Source organism: Ambystoma mexicanum, chromosome 14 (assembly GCF_040938575.1).
Source record: "Ambystoma mexicanum isolate Mex_15411 chromosome 14, UKY_AmexF1_1, whole genome shotgun sequence".
Classification (NCBI taxonomy): Eukaryota; Metazoa; Chordata; class Amphibia; order Caudata; family Ambystomatidae; genus Ambystoma; species Ambystoma mexicanum.
The window spans coordinates 432,886,620-432,911,409 of NC_090940.1; the positions used below are offsets into that span (position 1 = coordinate 432,886,620).

General features: G+C 46.0%; 1 protein-coding gene across 9 annotated transcripts in view; it reads right to left on the reverse strand.

Annotated features, from left to right (window-relative positions):
* The window catches only part of ABCD4 (ATP binding cassette subfamily D member 4), a 683,911-nt gene that overhangs the window by 527,953 nt on the left and 131,168 nt on the right, over positions 1 to 24,790 (reverse strand). For 6 of the 9 annotated variants that reach the window (XM_069637624.1, XM_069637622.1, XM_069637623.1 and 3 more), the window contains one exon: positions 2,193 to 2,309. The exons of 1 other annotated variant lie outside the window; for it this stretch is intronic. In XM_069637624.1, coding sequence (XP_069493725.1) covers positions 2,193 to 2,309 — 117 coding nt within the window. The remainder of the gene's footprint in view (positions 1 to 2,192; positions 2,310 to 24,790) is intronic. 2 more of the 9 variants (XM_069637625.1, XM_069637617.1) reach the window with 1 other exon arrangement.

Sequence of the window (24,790 nt, forward strand, 5' to 3'; positions counted from 1 at the left end):
AAACAATGGACTGACTCAATGTTGAAATCACTATGATTACACTCTTCCTATTTACCTTCTGCTTTTTTATGGTGAGCTCTCCGTTCTGCTTCTGCGCAGGAGCGCGTGTTCTGAAGAATGGCCGATCAAGGAACTCACTGGTTCATGCGTGGGAGTGAGAGCAATTTAAATAGGAATTGGCACAACAATTTCTGGAATCATGTGTGGAGAATAGCCGAGAGGAACTTGGGTAGTATGGCAAGATGGAAGTGAACCCAGAGGACACAGGAAACAAGGAACCCTTAAAATATGAGGTACCACCTAATACTACACAGGTCACTGATAACACTCCCTGATGAATAGCCCAATTCTAATCTTCCAGTAATATGCTGACACCACTTGACACTAGGGGAAACGTAGGAGGCAAGAACCTTAGCTCTCTACCCACCACTTCTGACTAAGATTTCGAAGGAGGTGGAATGCTATCAAACAAACCAGTGAGTGAAGACTCGGAGAGCGGTTAGCAAACGTGTTAATGTATAAAGCAGCGTTCTATAAGCGGAACATAAAAGGCTAGCTCTGTGAGGTGAGCGCACTCAGAATAACATAACACCATGCAGTAACCAGAAAAAACTTTAGAGCGCAAACACCTTACAGCGCAGCCACATGTGTGAGAATACTTGCTGTGAATAATGTGCCGTAACTGTAATTCACTCTGTACACGGCAACGCACTTCAAAGACAACCGGGACAACGCCGTGGACGAGCGATGACAGGAACAGGTGACTGACAGGAATTTTCTGACGAAGACACAGGGGGCTCCAGGGCTGAAAACTAACAAGGGAACCAGAAACTAAACTAATAACAACAAGGGATTGCGAAAACTATGATGCTGTGGAGACTGTGGAAAGAATATGACAGCAATTCCCTTGATAGAGCTGACCGTGATAAGCGTTAACTGCACAAGCAGAAAAAAAGACGCGAAGCGTGGAGCACTCAAGGGGCGGGGCTTAAGTAGGGAAGGAGTGGAAATGACTAGACCCATACTGTGACTTCTAGGAACAAGGAGGCGGCCATGTTTGGAAGTCTTGCTTTATCTATATTTAGTCTGCACTTAATCCATGAATGATATGCACAGGACCAGGTTTTCTTGGAACTAACTTTGGGAGTTTTGGCTGTGATAATGACAGCCGAGATTTCTGAAGCGAACACGTTCGCGGGGAACTGAGGCTACGGGCGTCGTGCGTCCGGCTTATAACATCCAGTGACGTCGGCCGTCGGAGGAGGTCCTCGAGGGTGGCGTATCGACGTAGGACGCAGACGCCGAAAGATTTTCCAAAGCAGCACAGCTGTGGTGATTACTGTCATAGATATGGAATACATCGGAGGACCCAATTGGGGAGTAGGAACACTTTTCTAGGCTAAGTTATGTTTTCTCTGTTATTAGTGGTAGAGTCTGTCAATAAGATAGAATAGGTCTGGACAGAGGACATGGTTTATTTAAGACGTCCTAACAAGCACCATTTGGTTATTTTCCTGAATAGGGAACCTTCATCATTGAAGTAGCGTGAGAAGGGGCATTTTCTTTACTTTAATAAACTTGAGACATTTGAAAAGGGGTCTTCTTTTCTGTTTCCCAAGTCTGCAGTACCACACTGGTTAAATATTGGGCTCTAGCTCTTTCAATAGAAAGGTTTTTTCAATGCGTTCACTCTGCCACATGTCAGAAAATAACTATGACTAGGGAATCTTGGGAGAGTTCCTTTTTTCTCCATAGTTCTATCAATTCATGTAAATGTGGGGTTGACGAGACTAAAACATCCCCACAGTCCTGCATCTGGTTAAACCTGGACCATTACTACAAATGATAAACCAACCACTTCAACCTCGCCCCACCCTCCTAACCAGTTTTCCTGCTTTCAAAAACTGCTCCAAAGGCTGAACCCTGTCGATGTACTCGAACCCTGCACAACATCATAGATTGGAATCCAAAGTCTAGCTATGTTGCCACACCATAGCCCTGTAATGCTTTCCAGCTGCAGTGCTCAGATGCAAGAAGTACTTCTGGTGCTTCTTGGATCACCAGTCTATTGACACGTAAAGCGCTTCATCCGATTCATCGGGAATGGGCAGTTTGCAAAACGTTTAATCTTACAGGAGATTAATGCATCCCATCCCTGCTGAAGCACTATGCACATGCCTTGCACTCTGTACCTGCTAAAGCACTGGTAGGTATAATAGGCGAGCGTGAAGGGCGAGGTGAGCAGCTTACTTGCCATCGAGCTCAGTTGTTTACAGAAACGTTCCACATCCTGACTGATCCGCTGGTCACTGAAATGAGAAAAAACAAATCTCTGGAGAATAAAATAGTCAAACACAAAGAGACAGCTGGAATGCAGCAAGGCCAAAAAAAGGTATAGTCTAGCACCAATGAGCCAACAATCGCAAGAGAAGAGCGGGGGTGAGACAAGGAGGCACACCTACTCCACAAATCACCAATAGCCAGTAGAAAAAACATGGACATGAGAAGATCACAAAACCCAAAAGGCAAACAAACCCCTGCAAAATTGGAATGGGAGAGCGAAAAGGGTGCGAGGAAGGGAGAGTGAAAAAGGGAGGGATGGAGAGCGAAAAGGGGCAGGAGGGAGATTGAAAAAGTGCAGAAGGGTGGGAGAGCGAAAAAGGGGGGAGGGAGAGCAAAAAAGGGGGGAGGGAGAGCAAAAAAGGGAGGGATGGAGAGCGAAAGGGGCAGGAGGGAGATCGAAAAATTGCAGAAGGGTGGGAGAGCAAAAAAGGGGGGAGGGAGAGTAAAAAACGGTGGGAGGGACTGCGAAAAAGGGCACGAGGGTGTGCGAAAAAGGGAGGGAGGGTAGAGCGAAAAAGCGTAGGAGCGTGGAGTGCAAAAAAGAGTAGGAGTGAGTATGTAGGCATCATGGAGTAGACACCTACAACAGATTCAAATTTGTTCTCAAAGGTTTTATTTGACTTAAAATGCAGATGGAGTAAGGCCTAACATGCCCTATGCTACAGTGGGATTTCCCTACCTAAAGAAAACAAAGAATAGTCTGTGTCAGGAAGTCCAAATCTAATATCTGTCTGTGTCCCAAACCTATACTTGCCCCCACAACTAACTGTATACAATGTGTAGAGATGTCCGCAACAAAATGTACAGTGGTCAAAAGAAAGTTACGAGCTTCCTCCAGCTCTCCGCTCATACTCAGCTTCCCCAAGTTCAAAACAGTTCACAAAATATCAGTGTTCCCTTCCCCAAGAGTTCAAATCTTCCAGCTTTCAAAAATAACAGTTCCTCGGGACACTTCAGAGCGCCTTTGATATCAATACTTCGTACAAGTTCACCTAGGCAGTTCTGTTTCTTGACTTCAAATACACATATAAGATGGTTGCAAAACACAAGCTTCTTTATGCATACTTTGGCTTTTCCATGCAGGGCACTCAGTTTAGGTGCAGTTATCGGACCCCACGGTCCACCCATTAGAGGTCACGCAACCGATACCCTGTTTTACTGCTTCCATCAACAACTAGCCACTGCTTCAATCTAACAGTGATGTTTAGTTGATTCCCCAGTGTCACACTCTTCAGACACTGTACTGTGACTTGCTTAGCCACCATGCACTTTGTTACACTTTTCTGTATTCCTCTTGCTCGTGCCAACACAGGTTTCCTCTTAGCCTGCAATTCCTGGGCCCCTCTTAGCTTTGGGACAATACTTAGTTTCTCATTTTCATAACCTTCTTGGCATTCTCTTGACTTTGCCAATTCGGGTTTCATACAATATATTCTGTGGTATCTGCCACGTGTAATACTTTGCTTTCACTCCATCCATGAGAGTTCATCTTGCTTTTTACTTTGTGTGGCATTCAAAAGTGCTTTCTATGAGTTTCAGTTCACTCAGTAGTCAAAAAGTACTTGTTTCGGTATTCAAAAGTACTTGAAATAGCTTTCAGTTTGTTTGACATTCAAAAGTTTGCACACAGCAGCTTCCCTCTGCTTGGCGTCCTTCGCAACAGGCTTCTCATCGCTCGCTCTTTCAGCTTTTCGGGTTCCCCAAACTCTGCCTCATGCTCGCAGCATCCACATAGAACACTGCTCGCTCTCCAGCTATCCCGTGGCAGTGGTTGGTGTCAATGGGAGTTCCACAGCTCCTCCGTGTACCCGTTCAGGAGGATAGCAGGACCTCCAAACCCTCTCACGGTCGACCACATCCCAGCGTCTCTCCTGCCCAACACAGCCCCCTGCACCTAGGTCTCCAGCTCCCTGGTCTCCAGCTCCCTTCTCTCCAGCCCGTTCCTCCTCTCCCAATGCAGCTGGCATTTCTATATAAAATCAGGTGTCTAAATGACCCCAGGTGTGGGTCATTGAGTTGAATTGCCCGACTATGGAGAACTCCATTAGGCGGACATGCCTGGTTGTTCCACCGGTAAGCCTCCACAGCCTCTTCTTTGTCACAGTACCAGAGTGGTGTTTGCGACTGTCTGATTTAATAAAAGGAGCATAGATAACTCTGTTTTGTCTCCCAATATGTGTGTGTATCAGCCAATTGAGGATGTGTCCTCCTAGTTGGTCTCTTCCTCATCCCAGTACTAAGGTGGTGTTTCTAAGGGACAGTTTGGAGGGAAGAAAAGGGAGCGGGCCGACAAAAAAGGCTTTATGGATAGAAGGTTCATTGTGAAAAAGGAAAGGGGGATACCATGTCTCACCTAAGGACGTCCTCTCCCCACTCCCCCAAGTTCCCTCCACCTAGGTAATCCTCCCACGCATATCCACCTCAGGGTCAGGATCCAAAAGTGATGGCCTTTTCCCTGGCCACCTGAGAGGAGGATCCAGGGGGAAAAGAAGTGAGGACGCCTTCAGGTCCCAGTACTTAGCTCTTTGATCCGTCATGCTATAGAGGTAGCTGACTTTATACTCAAATCAAAACCTGACATTATGGCTCTCACTGAGACCTGGATTCATAACGCTGCTTACCACTCCACATTAGTTGTCATTCCTGAGGGCTATGATATTTTACATGTAGACCAGGATATGGGCAAGGGCCGGGGGAGTTGCCTTGATCTTTCGGAAATGCCTGAATTTGTATATTTCTAACAAACCTCTTTTTGAACACTGCAAGGTTATGTTACCTAGACTAAAACTTAATTCTACTAACACCCTCAGCATTCTACTTCTTTACAGGCCTCCAGAGGTTACTACCTAATGTGCGAACACCTCCTGGCCTTGCTAGGTAGTATCTCTAAATCACATTCACCTCTACTAGTTCTTGGCAACTTTAACCAATGGGCCAATGATCCTACATGCCGAGACGCTGCATCCCTCTTACACACTCTAGTAAATCTTGGTTTCACACAACATGTTACAGGACCTACCAATGTTGGTGGCAACACCCTAGACTGAACAGAATCTCATACTATGGAAATTACCAATGTTAAGACCCAGACCTGTCCCTAGTCAGATCATCTATCTATCGCCTTAGAAGCCTCTACCTACCCTGAGATGGCGAAACTCCACGTACCTACTAAACGAATTGCCCCATCAGGAATTTTAAAGGGATCACACATGAGGCATTTGCATCCACTGCTCTTCCTCTTTTCCCCCTCCTTGGATGACACACTACTGGCTAACTTCACGTCAGCTTTCAGGCAGGCCATTAACCGGTCATTTGAACTACTGGACCCTCTGAAACAGCCTTCTCATAAGCATGCTCTCTTAAATTGTGCTTTCTTCTGATATTCTTACTGCCAGGGCAGCAAAAAGAAGAGCAGAACGTCAGTGGCGCAAATATTCCTCTGAGGTTTCTCTCTCTACTTATAAACGCCAGGATTGAAACAAAATCCAAGCCAAGGGAATTGTTTAAAATGCTCTTGGAATTAAAGGGCATCTCAATAGACTCTCCCCAAAGCAGATAATACATGGCGTCAACATATACACGACTGTTTCACTCAGAAAATAAAAATACATCAACAAAAACATACTGGACCAACTTAAAACTACTCCAACCCTGTGATACTGAAATTCTTTCTGGTTGCCCTCCACATGATTATTGTTTCTCCTCCTTTCGTGAGGTTTCAGATAGTGGAGTTAAGGAGGCTATACTGAGAAAGAAAGAAAGAAAGAAAGAAAGAAAGAAAGAAAGAAAGAAAGAAAGAAAGAAAGAAAGAAAGAAAGAAAGAAAGAAAGAAAGAAAGAAAGAAAGAAAGAAAGAAAGAAAGAAAGAAAGAAAGAAAGAAAGAAAGAAAGAAAGAAAACAAGCTAAGGAAAGTCTGCATCAGGAATTCCAACTAAAATGTCTGTCAATGTCCAAAACCTATACTTGCCCTCACAACTGAATGTATTCAATGTGTAGGGATGTCCGCATCAAAATGAAATGTTCAAAATAAAGTTCTGAGCTTCTTCCAGCGCTTGGCTTGTAATCAGCTTCCCCAAGTTCAAATGAGTTCAAACAACACAGGGGGCTCCTTCCTTGGGATACTTCATAGCTCTTTTGACATCAGTACTTTTCACTGGCTTTGTTCTGTTTCTTAACGTTCATATCACATAAGCGGCTGTTGCAAAACAAAAGCTTCTTATTGGACAGTTTCCTTAGCGTCTACATACAGGGATACACTCAGTCTAGGCACAGTTGTTGGACCACACGGTCCACCCATTACAGGTCACGCAACCGATGCCCCTTCTTGACTGTTTTCCATCAACAATTGGCCACTGCCTTCCTTTGACTGCAAAGCTTGGTTCTTTCATCAGTGTCACACTCTTCCAACACTGTTCCCTGGCTTGCTGGACAGCTATGCACTTTGCTACTCTTGTTCTGTATTCCGCTGGCTCTTGCCAATACAGGTTTCCTCTTAACCTGCAGTTCCTTCAACTCTTTTAGCTTTGTCCAATAATTGGTTTCCCCATCTCATACCCTTCTTGGTATTCTCAAACAATACGTTCTGTGGTATCAGCCACATGTACCACCTTTCTTTTACTCCACTCATGAGTGCTCACAACTTGCTGTTGTTCTGGGTGGCATTCATAAGTGATTTTAATGTCTTTCAGTTCGTTTAGTACTCAAAAGTACTTGTTTCGACATTCAGAATTGCCTTTCTTACGTTCCCCGTTCAAAAGTTTCATGAATATATTGCACATATGGACAAAACTGTCCTCTTGCCGTATCTTGGCCCCATTTCACTGGAGGGCTCACCGAATGTCTTTTACAGCACTTCTGCGAAGTTCCAGGCAGCCAGTCTTGCTCTCCCACTCTGGGCGTTTGCTGTAGCAATGTGGCAGCGTTCCGTGGCTTTGCTCCCACCGTCAGCGTGCTGTCAATGGGTTTGGCTTCCTGGCTTCAGTCCTCCTCCAGCTGGTGACTGCCCCTTCCTCGCAGTTCACCCCGGACCACTGCCTTCCAGCAGGCTTGCTTTCTGCCGCTTTCCCTCTGCACCCAGTCTTGATTCTCCAGTGATTTGCCGGCGGAGTTAGAACACAATAAACATTCTTATAATTATAATGTTCTACACATTGAAATGAATTCCCTTGCTAAAGGAGAATGGGTATAGTGCCCTTAGAGTTACAAGTCACAATAGGACTCTTTGTCGGAGGCTAGGCATCAATAAAGTAGTCTGAAATAGTGACGTTCTTAGATGACCAACTCCCAATCCACACACCTTAGGGTAAAAACCTAGGGGAGAATCCTTGACCAGAACTCCACTGATTACTATCAGGAAAAGGAAGAGGTAGGGCAAGGATTTTACACCCTTTAAACCCTATGGAAGTGGAATGAGGGGAGGAAGAGGTATGTTTACTCACCCTTTACTCTTATTCACTCAAGGACCACTCATGATGTTCCCAAAATCGTGGGACTCTGTTTCTTCTGACTTGGTCCTGCTGGAAGGCATCAAGGAGTCGGGGTTTAGAAGTCACTTTCATCATCAGGATTTAGGCCTGACTAGTCGCTAGATCAGCGCTCAGGCGAGATTATTCATGACACTAGACAGCTGGACGATCCGGACATGATAAAGAAAGTTGACCATGTTATGGACGATCTCAGAGAACTCCTAGTGCACAATGCAGACGAAGATCAATGACGGCCACTGCAAACAAATAGTGGCAGAAACAAAAAAGTTGGTAATGCAAGGCCCCATTTCATGCTGGATAGCTGCTCCTGCATTCAGAGGCATCTCATTTCACAAGTCAAGGGCCTGCAGCATCCAAATCCAAATCCGGACAGCGACTTATGTAGCGAGGTAGATCACAAGGAAGCTGGTTGGTCCCCAAGATGGTTCTGGGAAAACTATGAAGACTTCCAAGGGCAGGATCTTTAAGCAGGAGTCAAGACTGGCTGTTCTCGCCGGTCTACTAGTTGAAGCAGCAATGGAGGTCTTCTGAAGATCAGCAAAGGAGCAGGGCTTCACCGGGATCGTTGAAAAAGACAATGGTGAATGACTGCAATGACTAGTCCTGGCTCTGATGACGATCTAATGAATGGTTGTAAAAGTCTTTTTATTATCCAAGATTTGGGCCAAAGTCGCCTAAAAGCCCATCAATGGTAAGGATCTACAGCCTTCTAACTGACAGGGGCTGTCCAATCAGGGGCTGTTCAATCATGGACAGCCACTGGCCACCACATCTGCCCAGCAACAGACACACTTTGGTCAACTGGTAGCAGAAAGACCCAAATACCACATCGGTCCACAAATGCATAGCTCTGATTTGCTGGGGAAAGCCCCAGATTGCTGTGGGAAAGGGCTTACCGTATATAGGAAATTCGGCCCAAGAGAGCAGGAAGGGCAAAATAAAAGATGGCCAAAGTATAGGCGAGTAGCTCATAACACCACCATTTTGGAGTGTATGGTACTCTACAAAGCATTAAGCTGAAAATGCAATAATTCATTTGAGAACATAAAAAACATGCCACAAAAATATCGACTGCCACTAGACATTCTTGGACACATGATTCAAGTCACCACAAAGTTACTAAACACATAGTTATAGGGACACAAAGTATCCCTACCACAGTTAATTGTAAGGTAAAGAGAGCAGTGGAATTTCACAATGGAGAACGGAATAATGCATAGGGATTGGTCAGTGCCCCCAAAACCGAGGAGCTTAGCATTAGCAAGTGAAGCAAAAAGGTGTCACTTGCCTCTAAAACTAAGGACAGGCTCAGAACAACAGCAAAAAGTTGTGGTTTGGGGTTTGGTGGGGGGGGGGTGGAATCCATAGATGTCCATGGAGAAAAAAAAACTACAAAACAAAAATGTTTCCTAAGGCTGTGTTGGTAGCCAAGTGCCCATATATTGTGGCCATATATCCTGCACTCCCTGTGTTTTGTTTTGTGGCAGTTGTTCGATTGGGCCATGAGGGATAGTAAACATGGCTGTTCTGGCTCTATAGGCTCTGGACAAGGTACACCCAAGCACACTTTGTGCGACTGCTATCCAGTTTAGGCTGGACGAGGTTCACTCAGGTACGTCAATACACATCTGTGTGGCCCCGACAGACTCGCTGCCAAAACTTTGAAAGCTGCACAGTTGTAGATTGGTGGGATGGGTTACCCTTGTATGTGTGTATGCCCATTCATATCTAGCAACACCCAGGGCTGGTTCTCAGATCCGTACTGGAACTTAACTTAAATGGGTTGCTCCTGAGGATCCCATGAACTTCTATCCTGACTGGAACTTGTACTTCTGTAGATACCTATATGTCCCCGTCTTAGAAGAATCTCTGCTGGGATCTTCTGTGACCTGGAACTTCAAGCCTGTGGCCTTTGATACTCTTGTAGGTGTCTTCCTGTCCTTGTACTTGTCGGTGGACAGAAGTTAGGGCCCAGGCACAGCAGCAAAGGGGCTCCCCAGTGGCATGCTGGTACTCTACCGTCAACAACTCCATTTAACTCTTTGTACAACTTCCTGCATATGACCCGATTGCTGGGTCCTCTTGACTGCTCCCTGGTTGTCGTCGCTTCCTCTGTAACCTCTTCATTTTGGGCCATCTTCATAGGTTGCCTCTTCTTTGGAATTCCATTATCGTGACACTCCTGAAGAATGAGGATTTTCCAGAATAACTTTGAGAAAAGTCTTGATTCTATTAAAGACACAGAGGCGAGGATTATGCTTTTTTTTCTTTATTACCCTTTACACACAGATAACTCGGCACCAAGATTTTAGCCAAGCAAACTGCTCAAAAAGTCCTTAAAACCTGCCTGGACGCTGAAATCTTCCAACAAATAGAAAAACTTTGTGACAAAAACTGGACTCCACTTCCCATTAGCCCTTGCCAATCTGAAACTGCAGCCACCGAAACACATGACCTTCAATAACCAATCCTTGTTCAACTAGCCCCTCAAAAGCCTGGAGCCCACTTTCTGCTTCCTCTTTTGACGCTGTGAGATTTAGGCCACTCTGCACTCCCATCACACGGAAATATATCTGCGTCCATCCGGTACACCGCTGACCTCTCATGCTCCTCAGCTGGGTTTATTCGTTGAGCCTGCCAGAAAAAAAACACAGCATCAGCGAGAGAAAAACTCCCACGTGACAGCATAATAAAAAACATTTTACTGTGAAGAAACCAAGACTAAGTATCATACGTTCACAGATATATCCGCTCAGCACAGCAGACAACTAACCTGTATTTTTCAGCTGGGTGGGTATAATGCTCGCCTCTGTGTCTTTAATAGAATCAAGACTTTTCTAAATGTTATTCTGCAAAATCTTCATTCTATGTCAAGACCGGAGGCAAGCATTATGCTTGTTTAAAGCTTACTCACCACCAACCATGCCAGTTGCTCCACCAGTTTCAGGTAACATTTCTTAAAGACCGACTCCCCTACACAGTCCGCCATCCTCATGATGTCTTCCAATCTAACTCCCACATAAAATGCCTTGGAGGCCATGGCTGCGCTAACTGACTGGGCTCCAAATTGAGCCTCATCTATCCCGACCTGCGCAAGAGTCCAGCACACCCAGCATGCAAGGGTAGGTGCAGCAATGCTTGCACCTACCCTTGCATGCTGGGTGTGCTGGGTCTGTTGTTGATTACCTTGCGCAAACCCCCTAAGGGGTTTGCGCAAGGTAATCAACAACAGACCCTACTATCTGTCTGGAGGTGGGTTGTCAGCTCCCCGTAGGCCTTTAGGCACTTTACCACGCACAGCTTTGGGTGCTCCGTGAAAGCCGGGTATGTGATCACTCTAGGTTTTATACACTTAGTCCGTCTGGAAATGTGGAGCACAACCCATCCGAGGAGTACACGCGGCCCGCCAAGTCTAGTGCCCTCACGTCCGATACTCTGCAGAAAGACACTAGGCATAGCACAACGTCGTAAACTTGCCAGGAAGTGCGGTGCCGGACAACTCAGTTGTGAGGCCATGAGAGGAATAGATTCAGAACAGAATTAATGTGTCAATACAGGCAGTGGACGAGTCGCAAGAGGGATACCCTTGAGCATCCTAGAAACTAATGGATGCTCTCCTGCCGCAAGGTCATCCACTAGGTTGTGTCCTGCCGAGATCACTGAGCGATAAGCGTTCACCGTTTGGTATGCCAAACCACGCTCATCCGCTGGCTAGGAAGTTAAAAACTTCTGCTAAAGGTGCTGAAATCGGATGGACACACCGTTCCACGAACTAGCGCGTCGAGGCACTCCATGAGTTGGCGTATCTCATAGAAGTGGCACAAACCCAGCTGTCCTCAAGAGGCTGACTGCCTTGCTCGAAATGTCTGGTTCTCTCCATCCCGACCTGAAATCCTCAAGGCTGCCAGGGTCAGCGTCCCACTCTGCAGGAGGGCATGCCGGTCCCCACACTGACCCGATAGGAGATCCAGAATATGGGGTAGTAGGGTTGAAGAATCTGACAAAAGTTCCAGGAGAACTGGATACCAAGTTTGAGAGGTCCAAAATGGGGCCAACAAGGACTTATTCCACCTGCTTCTGACAGGCCTTCGCCAGGGTCCTCGCGATCAGAGCGAACGGGGGAGAGGCGCAAGATACTCCCTTGCCCCACTGCTGTAGAAATAAACCTGCCTGGCGCCGCCGCATGCAAGGCCTCCAGCTGAAAAACACTGGCAGCTGGGCATTAAGCTGTAATGCAAACAGGTCTCTGATGAGTGGACTCCGCCTGCGTTGCAGGAGGAGGAAGACCCGCATGTTCAGCTTCCAATCGCGGAAGTCCGACAGGTACTCCGAATGCCAATCCACCATTTCATTTGCAAGACCCGGCAAATGCTCTGCCGTCACCGTAATCTGGTGATGAAGGCAGAAGTGCCTACAATCCTTGGCTAGCTCCGCCAGTGGGTTCGATCTTGTGCCACCCAGATGATTTATGTATCCGATTACTGATATATTGTTCATTTTGAGCAGTATAGAGCAGCTGACTCTGTCTCTGGCAAAAGATCGAATTGCGAATGACCCCGTCAGGAGCTCCAAACAGTTGACATTAAGCTTTAGCTCTTTGGGCGGCCACTTTCCCCCGGTGGCAATCAGGCTGCACCTCGCTCCGTGGCCCCTCTGGCTGGCGTCTGATTCTATAATGAGATCCGGCACCAATCCGAAAATTGCCATGCTGTTCATGGCGCCATATGCGTCAGCCACCAGTGTAGCTTTGTTCTCGCCTCGTGCGACAAGGCTAGATGCTGAGTATAAGAGAGAATGCGTCTCAAGTGTTGTCCCTTGAGTCTCTGAAATTCGCGATAGCGGAAAGGCCCTGGAAATTTGGCCTGAATGGAAGAGGAGAGGAGGCCTATCACTCTGGCTAGCTCCATCAGAGAGCCAGAGTCCTTTGGTAAAAGTATGCGTATCTCCCAGTGTGTAGTGTGTACTTTGGCCAAGGGGAGCTGCAGTTGGCAGTCCTCAGTGTTCACTATGAACCTGAGGAATTCTAGCCGTCGAGAGGGCATCCGCACCGAATTTTCCCAATTGACGAGGAAACCTAGGCTGTGCAGAAGCTCTATGGCAGTCTCTGCCTGCTGCCGGACCAGGGCCTCTCTCTGCAACATAATGAGGATATTATCTAGGTAGATTATCAACTTCATTCCCCGCTCCTGGAGGGATTCTACCACTGAACTCAGTTTGGTGAAGGCCGAGGGCGCTGACGGGGGCCCAAAGGGCAAGCTTGTGCACTCCCAATAGAGCAAGAGCCAGCTGAATCTTAGAAACCTTGTGTGCTGCAGACAAGTGTGCGCTGCCAGATAAGCATCCTTGAGGTCAAGATCCACTAGCCAGTCTCTGGGCAGGAGTATATTCCTGAGCATGTGAATACCCTCCATCTTGAAGTGATGGTAGAGGACAAACCCGTTCAGGCCTTTAAGGTTTTTTAACGGTTGAACCATCTCCTTCCTCCTTACTAGGAAGATGGAACTGAAGAAGCAGGTCTGATCCCTGAACCGGCGGATTGCGCCCTTCTATTTCAGCTTCCGCACCTCTGCATCTAGGGCTGCCCTGCCCGCAGGTGGTATGACTATGGGGCACGGGCGCCATGTCTGCGTGGGTTCTGCAAAGAAGTCTATCCGATAGCCTCTTGCTGCATCCCGGATCCAAGTATCCCCTGATAAGGCATCCCACGCTCATGCAAATCGTGCTGTCCTGCCCCCAATTGGCACCAGTAGTCTGTGATGATGGCCGTCATGCTGGTCGCCTCCAGCTGCACCCCCCAGCTCTGCCTTTCGAGCGGAAGACCATGTCTGATCTGTATTGCCAGTAGCTAGATGACTAGCGACCCTGCTCGGACCTTCTATCCAATGCAAAGCGGCTAGAGGAGTGGCACCTGCCTCTTACGGCCCTGGCCAAAACCTTAGTCGAAAAAACTTTTCATAGAGGCCGGGGCCTTATCCAGAGCTGTAAAGGTATCAACCAACTTTGCCATCTCCGTTACAAAGAAGTCGCCAAAAAACAGGCCTCCGGCGGCCGGTCCCGATTCGGATGTGGATAGCTCCCCCAACTTGGGTCGATATTCAGTAGAATCCCTTTCTATCTCTCTGCGGAGCTTGCACAATTGGCATTGCCCAAGAGGCATAGTGCTCTCTAAGCCCATCCTGATAAAGTGAGCGGGCCTATGACCCTGACCGTTACGAACACCTCTTCAGACAGGCCAAGTATCTACGTTGAGGGTCCTGTGAGGTCCGGACTTTATCTTGGCATCAGCTCCATGCCCGATCTATACCTTTCTTGGGGTCTTTAATGTTTTTACCTAAAAAGGTAATAATCCTGGTGTCTAATTCTGGGGTGAGCGCCACCTTCCCCTCAAGCTCCAGGCTTGGGCACTCCACTTTGAGCTTTGCTCCGATTTCTTTGTCCAGTGGCTTTTGTAGCCTGGCTCTGATGTATTCCGCCACCCGAGGGGACAGAGACCAGTCCAAAGTTCTGGGATGAACATTTGGAGTCGATCTCCTTCACCTCTTTCTGGGACGGCATTTCTTTGTACAAGGGTGCCCTATGGGCTTCACCATGAACAGCCCTCCATATTGTTGGTGTGAGGCGAGGCACTGTTGTACCTCCTCTGAGCAAGAAGGTCTGCAGCCCTTTTTAGTCACCTCTGGGCCAGAGGGTCCCTATCTGGAAGGGACTTCCTTCCTCTCCAAAAGGGCCTTTTTGAGCCTTGTAAAGGCATCAGAGAGAACTATTGCAGTTGGCTCTGACTGGTTTGAGGGGGAGGGGGGGACTGAAGTGTCTTTCCTCTTGCGAGCCATGTTACATCCCCCAAATAGTTTGCTCTTCCCTTTATGCGTGCCACCCTTAGAGAGATACTGGGAATGCTTCTAAGGTGCAATTATCCAGTCGAATCTGGATAGGCACCAGCATATCTGTCACTGCTTCTTAATAGTGGCCTCCACTGAAGAACCTAGGACTTCTTTAAAGCTGGCTGACAGAGCCAGATCCTGTTTTGGGCAGGCCTCCTCCTCTTCCGATGGCTCCTAATCAGTGTGAGGGTCATTCTGCGCCATCTTTTATAGGCAGGATGTAAGCAAGCAGCGGGTTCTTTGTTATACTTCTTTTCTGTTATAAGTGCTATATATTTTTTTTTTGTTTTTTATATTGCACTTCTGCCCACGAGTCCTTAGTTCTGAGAAATGATAATTTTGCTTTGGAATGTGGCCTTGGCCTTTCTTTACACTCTGTTCACCCATCGCTCGGACCGCAGCTTTTCTCCCTCAGAAATGTAAGAGAGGCGGAAGCACGTCACCGCCTTATGGGGAAGGAATGCTGAGGAAAGGGCCTTCCGAGAAAGAAACATGCGTGAATAGTGGCCCGGACTCGGCGTGTCCTCTGCAGGGAAGGAGTCAACAGCCTGCCCCAAAGCACCGCGAGGCTAGCTGTCAGAGCGGGCGCAACACTCGGCCCAGCAGGGGCTGAGTAAGCTGCAGGGGCATGCCTCGCACACTCTACAGTGCGTCGAAGCGCTTTATAAAGACCTCACTGTGGGTGGCCCAGTTCGCAGCTAGTGTGCCCTTCGCGTGAGGCAAACAAGCCTCAGCAGGCCATTTGCACCCTCGCCAGCATGGCCGTGCATGGCAAGCACAAGACTATGGGCTCTTCCAAATCACATAACCCTGGAATTCAAAAACGTGAAAGAACACTTGCACCAAAAGCCCAGAGATGGGGAGTGAAAGGTGCTTATCTTGCTGCAAGCAGCAAATAAAGAGGGTTCCAGGCTTTTGACGGGCTAGTTCAACAAGGATTGGTTTGTGAAGGTCACTTGTTTCAGTGGCTGCAGTTTCAGACGGGCAAGGGATCAAGGGAAATGGAGTGCAGTTATGGTTTCTGTTAAGGTTAATTGAATTTGTCACAAAGTGTTTCTGTTTGATGGACGATTTCAGGATCCAAAGCAGGTTTTAAGGACTTCTTTAGCAGTTTGCCTGGCTAAAATCTTGCTGCTGAGTTATCTGTATTAAGAGGGTAATAAAGAAAGAGAAGCATCTCTAAAGCATTTCGAATAATCTTGAGCATATGGCCCTTAGGAACGTGCATATGGAATAGATGGGATTACAACAGAGTAATTCTGAGTCCAAATAACGGAACCAACTCAGGAAGATGGCAAAGTACTGTTTTAGTAACATTTTTCTAAAACAGGGAGATTACAACGAACATCAACAGACATACGCTCAGTCTCTCAAAGATCTCCACACAAAATATGTTTTTATACGAACAATACATCAGCGTGACGTTATACTATGTGGCAAATAGCGAAAAACCGATCAAGGGTCAGGATTGTTTAGGGGAGACAACTAAGTATACTTTTCTATAGGAACTAGGTATGTTATTGGCTGTCCATTGTCAGGAGGACAATTTATGCCTACCTCTAAAAACATTTCATTTCAGAAACATTAGATACACAGTTTCTCATTGGTCTTCAAACTATAAGGTCCTTCGTTATTATGGACTAATACAATTGGTTACCACACCTCCTTGGTGTTCTTTCTTGCATCTTAGCAAGAGAAGATTCATCCTCTGCATGCTTGCTCCTCTCAGGAATAAACATCTGACCTTGGTTGCTTCAGTATTGACTTTGGGCAAGACAGCCTTGCCACGCAGCTCCATGAGCTCACTATTTTGCGGCGACACAACTTTCCGCCTCCTTCCACGGTTTTCTGGCTTACTTAATTCATGATACCAATGTCCATTTCGGTACAATGGTGGCTTCACCTGCATTCTATTTACTACTTATAGCTAGCCTCCATGATGACTCAATCTAACTTGCGTTTCAGCATCTGTACATGTATTGAATTTCTGTTTTCTTCAACACCTTGTTTACTGCATAGTTTTCTTCTGGTCTACGTTGATAGTTCACTTGACCTCTTGCATCATAGTTTGTCCTCTAGGACTCCTACCATGTCATACTTCTGTATCTTGAGACATCGTGCACAATTCTTTATGACATCAATTCATTGTTTAGCCTCTTTTCATACTCCTTCAGGTTTTTCCTCCTGCAAGTTATCATCACGTCAAGGGTACATTTGGTAGGGTTGTCTCAACGGATATCTTCTTTCAAACACATGCTGCGATATTGCTATTATGGCTGGTGTTAGGCACGGCACAATCTCATGTCTCCAATACACGAGAGGTAGGGGGGGGGCGGGATCACCTGCAGATATACACAGTTGTTCCTCTACATTCCCCCTCTGGTCGAGTCCTGGACCACTTTCTCAAGTTTGCTGCTCCTTTGTATTCTCTTGAAAAAACGTCTCTTCAGTGTCCATATCTTTCTCACCCCCCTCAGGGTGGCAGCTGTTTTAATGTGTTCATACACACTGCAGGTCATGTAATTACACTGCCCATTCGGGGTACAGTAGACCCACCGTCCCATGTACTTCTTATGATCCTTTGGGTACCAAAACTGTGTTCTCTCAGGTGCTACAATGCATGCCTTTATGTACTCTCCGAATAAGTTGGTCAACCAATAAGGAATCCAAGAGAACAGGAATGCAAACCAACTTTCCTTTTCAATGGCTGATGTCTCGTCCATTATTTTTATGTGAAAATCTGTCAACATTGATATGGCCTCCGTCAACGTCCCGTTCTCTCCGTATCAAGATGGTACGAATGTGCAACATGATTGCCCGATCTTGGTGGAAACACCTCCTTCCATAGCTGTGATCATGTCGAGGACGTACATTTTCTGGAGAGTCATCAGCCTTATGGCCCTCAATTCTTCCTTTATCGCGTTCAATCCCTTTATGGTGGCATTGATTGTTTGCAGCAGCTCCCATCTGGTGATTTGTAACCAACCACCTGGCGTTTACAGCAGTCTGAACCCCAGGCATGAACAAAGCAGTTTTACAGAACAATTTCTGCTCATCAGGCATATCATCAAAAGCTGCTTTTGCTGAGAAGTAATTTTATCTCTTTTTTTCGCCGGAGTTCTATTGACCTTCTTCTCAGGTGATTCTCTACTTTTGGGAAATCTTCAATCTTCAGGTCACTTTCTGGGATCACCAATGCTGGAACATGGATGCATACCAGGGAGCACACTCCACCCCAATTCCTGGGTAATTTCATATATGCTCTAGATCCGCACGGCCAATACTGATCCATTAGGACAGCTGTCCCTCCGCCCATTCCTGGAACGCCCAGTGTTTTTACACCCCTTATTATGTCCGACATAAATCTTTCCCTTGCTTTGAAAGCACATGTAGCATTTATTAATGGGACTACAGATACTGGCTCAGCTTCATCCTCCACCCATGTCAGTAGTTTAGAGTATTTAGACCATGACTTCAAGCACTCATCGTTCACTTTCTGCACTCCTTGTACTGCTTCCTTTCTCAGTAGATGAGCTGCACATGACATCATTCCATCCTCCCATCCTTTACTGGTATGTACACGCCCAAATATCAGCAGCTGTGACCGTTCCCAGCACCCAGCCATTCCAGTCTGCTCTGTCATGTTAGAACAGTTAATTCTCTTAATTTCTTCAACAATCACCTCGTCCTGGCCTGCAGCAGGATGCAAGAGCATTCAGTCTGTCCATCCAGGTTCCTTCTCCATTTCTGTACTTTTCATATAATCATCCTGGCATGGAAATGACTGTCTTGATCTCCATCACAACGTCCTCTAGTAGTACATGCTGCTAGATGACTGAGGCACTTCGCATCTTGCGCCAGCATCTCTTCTGAAATTAAGGTTTTGACAGTATTCATGGCATAGGGGATGAGAGAGCAGACACAGCAATTCTCATCAGATGCTCTCTCCCCCACTTTTTTCATGTGCTGATACGACATATTATTCCCCAGGTGAGCTGCATTATCAAAGTAGGTATTTATCCCCGGATTATCTTCTTCTGCATCCCTCTCATGTCATTTAACCTGCTCATAGAGATTAACAAAATTATCATTTGTTCCTGCACTTGAAAGAATCAGACTATCTTTTTTACAATTCGATCAGTAGGAGAATAGATTTTTAGAAATGTAAGATACAGAAAGGTAAAAAGGATACATAGACATACATATATCACGCATAGAAGTCTGGAAAAACATGCAGCGTGCCATTCTAATACTTGTTGGACACGGGCTCTTTCTATAATCACATTATCTTCTTCTCAAATAATGTTTACTGTAAGTATTCCATTTCACATCTGTAATTGCACAATCTGTTCAATTATTGTTGTCAAGAGTCTCCTGATCACCGGACCATTCTTGGGATCATGTAAAGGTGTGAATATTAACATCTCTCCTAACAAGGGCAGGGTAGGATTGACGTATGAACACAAAAATAGCAGCCACAATACTGTTTGTGTTACTGCCAACAGGTATCATGTATTTTATCAATTAAAATTGATATTCTCCACAAAATGAATCTGGATATTAACATCTCTTCCAATTTCTAATCAAGAACGGACGTTTAGGCATAATACTGACGCACTAATCATTTTTTCAATACATTTTCTAAAAGTTAATTTCAGCCTTTGGAATTCCTCCGCAAGTCTTTGCACTTCCTGCTAAAATATATAAGGAGTGTCCACTGAATTCCAGTCCAAAAGAAATATGTGCTAATCACTCGCTGCTTTATCATCTTTCTTCTTGGTCATCGATCGAGTCTGCACACGCAGAAATTCTTCTTCTTGTCTTGCTTCTGGGTCAGCAACCGTTGGAGGGAGGTTCTCGCCTTTATAAACCTTTATGTCACTTAAATGCAGCCAAGCTCGTCTTCCCGATACCTTAACTGCAGAAGAGGAGACTTCCTCAACAACAAAGGGGCCATTGAACCTAGGTTTGTGCCACCTTCTAGTGAAATTCTTTATAAGGATCAGGTCCCCAACAGATAACTTTGGTGATGGCAATAGTTCACTTGGATTGGTCATGGAATTGTCTTCTTCCATGTTCCTACACCTCTCCCCCGATACTTGACTTGATCTGAAATTTAAAAAATACTGGTAGTCATAAATGTCAAATAATCGTGCATTTCATCACCTAGTGTCTTTGTTACACTCTGGGCATCACTCCTGACCTAAGATGGAGGTGTATGAGGCGTTCTCATACAACGTCCTGTCACTAACGCGTGAGGGGTGAGGTGGTGGTCAGAGCCTGGCCGATTTTGAAGGGCATATAATGCTTGGGGTAGGCAATATAGCCATCCATTTTTTAAAGTCAATGTAATCTTGGCAGTCCTCTATTTGAGAAGGCTGTTGAGTCTCTCACATATCCTGCTCGCCTGTGGGCGATACGCAGAAGAAAACTTGTGCTTTGCACTCAATGGAAGCCCTATGTGTTTGAATAGTTTATTAACAAAATGTGGGCTATTATTGGATCTTAGTATTTTGCACACACCCCACCTTGGGAAGACATTGCGCACTAAAAACTTTGCTGCACAAGTGGCATCAGGGCGTGCACACGGACCAGCTTCGAACCACCTAGAGAAGGGACAAACTACCGATGATTACATGTCTGTAGCATATCGACATAGTCGATATGTAAATGCCAAAATTGACCATTCGGCCGAGGTACTACTCCTCTAATTGTTCTCAGTGTATGCCCACCAGTAAACGTTTGACACACAAAGCAATTCACCATGAACTGTGCAACATGTTCCAGCAAATTAGGAACAAACCAGTCTTCTGCAAAGTGGCTGTATGCGAGGGGTTATGAAGTTGTTCAAGTGCCACTTTCAATAAGGGTGTTGGCATTACTGGCTTTCCACTGCTTTCCTGTCGCCATAAAGCTTCCGTGGGGGATAAAGAACACCCCTTCATTTCCATACCTCTTGCTCTTCCCTGTGGTGCTCTTCCCTGAATCTCTATTAATTGGGTAATTGACAGCATATTAAACCCTTCTCGTACTAACATGTTTCTAGTTAAATTTTCTTTAATATCTTCAATATCAAAACTCCAAATATCTGAAGAATATGCAACTCTTTTGGCATCTAGGTCTGTGGCTTTGTTTCTGCGAGAGATAAAATCTGTTAGTTTAGCATGGGCTGCACATTTTGCAACCGCTATGGCCACTGGGGTTGTAGTGTCTTAATGAGCCTGTCCATCAAGGACGCATGTGTCCTGGATAGCCGTCTGTGCGGAGATAGCCGCTCCTTTTCCAACGTGACAGCCTTGCGTGTACGGTTGACGTCACATGGGCAGTGTCACTGTACACGTCACTTCCTGTCCCTCCTGTTTCTCGAGCATGACAATAAGCGCTAATAATTCTGCTGCTTGCGCTGAAAAGTGAGACAGTAGTCTTGTACTCGCCACTACCTCAAATTCACCATTTAACCGGTGTCTTAATTTGCACAGTCATGCACATGATCTACTTCTTCTACAGGTTCAGCTACGAACGTGGCTGGGTTCACTTTTTACATCTTACAATTTTAATGGCTGGTTTGGAAATCATTTCTTCGTAAGCTGAAGCTCTTTGGGACGTTAACGTGCCCTTGGGTTTTTCTAAAATAGCAAATAAGGTGTGCTCCACGTAAAGAGTCATAGAACAGCCCATGACAATACTTTTGAACTTCTCAACTGCAAATGCGACAGCAGCCAAAGTTTGTTCGCACTGGAAATGTACTCTCATAACTGGATCTAAATTTCTGCTATAGTATGCCAAAGGTTTGTACCCCAATGTAGTCCTTTGTGCAAATACTGCTGTCATTACTGCCCCATTTGCGTGTGAGAATAAATAGAATTCCTCGCTATAGAATCCCTAAAACTGGAGCGGTAGAAATTGCACTTTTCAACTCCTCAAATCCTTCCTCCATTTCTTCAGTCCGTTCCATCTTTTCCTTACCAACTTGTGCTTTCTTTAATGGTTGCAAAAGGGGCTTGTTATATGTGCTGTAATCAAATACCCAGCCTCTGCAGTAATTGCACAAGCCGAGAAACTGCTGCATCCGTCCCACTGTGTTTGGTTTCGGTGTCTTTAGAATAGCCACAGCCCCTTCTGGTGTCACTTCATTCCCCTCATGTGAAATTAACTGCCCTATGTACAACACCTCTTCCTGGCAATACTGTAATTTCTCCTCGTCTACCTTATATCCTTTGTCTACAAAAAAAAAGTAATTAGTTGGACAGAGTCTTGCCTACACTCATTCTCTGTTGTACTGCAAATCAATGTCATCTACGTATTGTATCACCGGACTCTTTAGATCGATATTACCTAGATCCATCTGTAGGACCTTGTTAAAGATCGTTGGGGACTCACAGTACCCTTGAGGAAGAGGAATATAGTCCTTTTTGTCTAAGCATAAAGGAAGTCAGGTCCTGTGAGTCCTTATTCAACGGGATCGAGAAAAACACATTTTTCAAATCAATCACCGTGAAATACTGAGCTTCGACTGGGATGCTGCACAATATTGTCGCAGGATTAGGAACTAAAGGAAACTCTGCCTCTACAATCTGATTAAAAGGCCTAATGTCCTGGATAAATCTCTATGACTCAGCTTTAGATTTTTTAAATCCGATATACTGCAGTATTGCACGATGACTCCGATGGCACTAGGATCCCCTGATTCATCAGTGCTGAAATAGTCTGGAATATACCTTCATCAGCTTGTCAGGACATGCAGTACTGTTTCACTCGGGGGTAAAATTGCTCATGGCTTAAGCTTTATCCTAACCTCCCCGATTCCCTTCAATAATCCTACGTCATATGGGCCTGTGGTCCACAGGACACTTGGCACCTTTTCGAGATGTTCCTGGAAAAATGCAGGTTGTTGCTGCATTATCATATTCACGATGGGATGTCTCTCTTCGCGATCCCTATCCATTATGTAATGCTCATAAAGAATACCACTTCGTCATTGATACGTTCTTCCCTGAACAGGTCTTATCTGTTATGTCAATCTGTACCCCTCTTCAAGCGCAGTCACCGCTCCATGATCTACCTTCGTCATCTACCTCTTCAAACATTGCTATCTCACCTCGTACTATTGCTGCCTCCAGCTCTATAGGAATTGTCTGTGCATCTTCCTCATCCATAGGTATTCGTGGTCTAAACAAAAACTCTGCAGGTATCCTCACAAACTTCCCTACCAGCCCAGGTAGCCAAGTCAACAAAATGCTAACTCCATGTAGGAAGACTTCCAGATCTACGGGGATGCCTCACAGAGCCACTTGCCCTGTGAACGGCAATATGAACTCTCCCACATTTAAATAGTGTATTCCTGGAGTGGAGTACACTATTCTTTGATCAGTGAATGGAATCGTCATGTTAAGTTTTGACATTAAATCTCTTCCCAAAATGTTAACTGGTGTCTGTCGTGAATATAACAAAGGAACGGACACGTCACATTCCCTTATCGAAACCAGTAATTTATCAGAAAAAGGAACTACATTTGTAGCTCCAGAGAACCCTTGAGCTTTCATGGCAGTACCCGACATTGGGTATTTTCCCTCCCATATACACGAGCGAGTTGCCCCAGTGTCTACAATAAAAGAAAAGGATTTGCCCCCTATGTTCACATCGACCCTTGGTTCCTCTTGGGGGTCTGGTGTCACAGATAGTACTGAAGACATCAGGTCATCCTGTGAGCTGCCTTATTGAGGTTCTAAGCTCATCCCTGTGAAAGGATTTCCTCCTACCACAGTGACACCTCCTATTCTAGGCGTCAATAATTGCCCTGTATTTGTATATTGTTGTGTCTGCATAGGTGCTTGTTGTGACTGCCCTTCCGGTGGGTGCACTTGTACTTGTCCCTGCTGTTGTACTTGCTGTACTTGCGGCACCTATGCCTGACAGGATGTATGATCCTGGGCAAAGCCCTCTCTCATTTGTGGGCTGTATGGCGGCAGATAAGCTGTGCCCCTCTTGAAAATTGGTCATTCTGTACACTCCCTCAGCTCCTACATGAATGCGCAATATGCCCCGTTATTCTATAATTCCAATACACTGGGGGTGGCCCTCTGGCAAACCCTCCTTGGTTACAGCCTCCCTGAGCACTCTGACTCATTTTGAGTGTTTTGAAATCCACCTTCGTTGTTCTGAAATCCGCCTCCTCTTCCCCTAAAACCCATACCTCTGCATCGCGGTGCAAACCCATACCCACCTTGATCCATCGGCCGTGAATTATTCACCTGCAATGTATCTATTGCTTCCTGCATTCCCATTCCTTCTCCGCTTGTCAATACTGCCCCTTATATGGCACATTTTGACAATTTTTTCTGAACTAATTTGGCTTCCTCAATTTTTTTATCGTCATCCTTCTTATCCTTGGCCTCAAGCCTAGGGACTGCATCTCTCCGATGCCGAAATCCCTTCACTGGCTTCCTGTGGCTGCAAGGATCAAGTTCAAGACTCTCTGCATTGTTCACAAGGCTTTCTGGGGTCTGGGACCCACCTACCTGCAACACTGCCTCCCTAAATACTGCCCCTCAAGCCCTACGCTCATGTACCTGCAACCTTCTGCGAGTGAGCCGGTTCTACAAGCAGAGATTTGGAGGGAGATCCTTAAACTCAGCAGGAGCCTCCCTCTGGAACAGCCTCCCTGCCGCCCTCCGTCTTGAACCTGATCTTTTTAAGTTCTGGAAACCCCTCAAGACCGTCCTCTTCTCTTCCTTCTCTCTTCTTTCTCTCTCCCTTTGCCCTGTTAACCTAGCTCTCTGTTCTTTCCCAGTTTGCCTTCTCTTCCCTACAGCCTGCAGACTGGCCGCCTGGTGTGCCTCAGTCTCACAGGTCCTGGGCACCCTGCCAGTCCTCTCTCGCACTTGGCTCAGGGCCCTACACCCCACCAACCCTTACTGCACTTGGGAAATTACCCTAGAGAGTCTCCACCGACTGGGTGCACTTCGACTTCCCCCTCCCTGTGACAGTCTATGCACTTGCACAATCCGAATGCACTGCGCCTGAAGACAGTCTACCTGTTCTCCCCCATCCTCACCCTAAAGGTTCCATGTGATAATATCC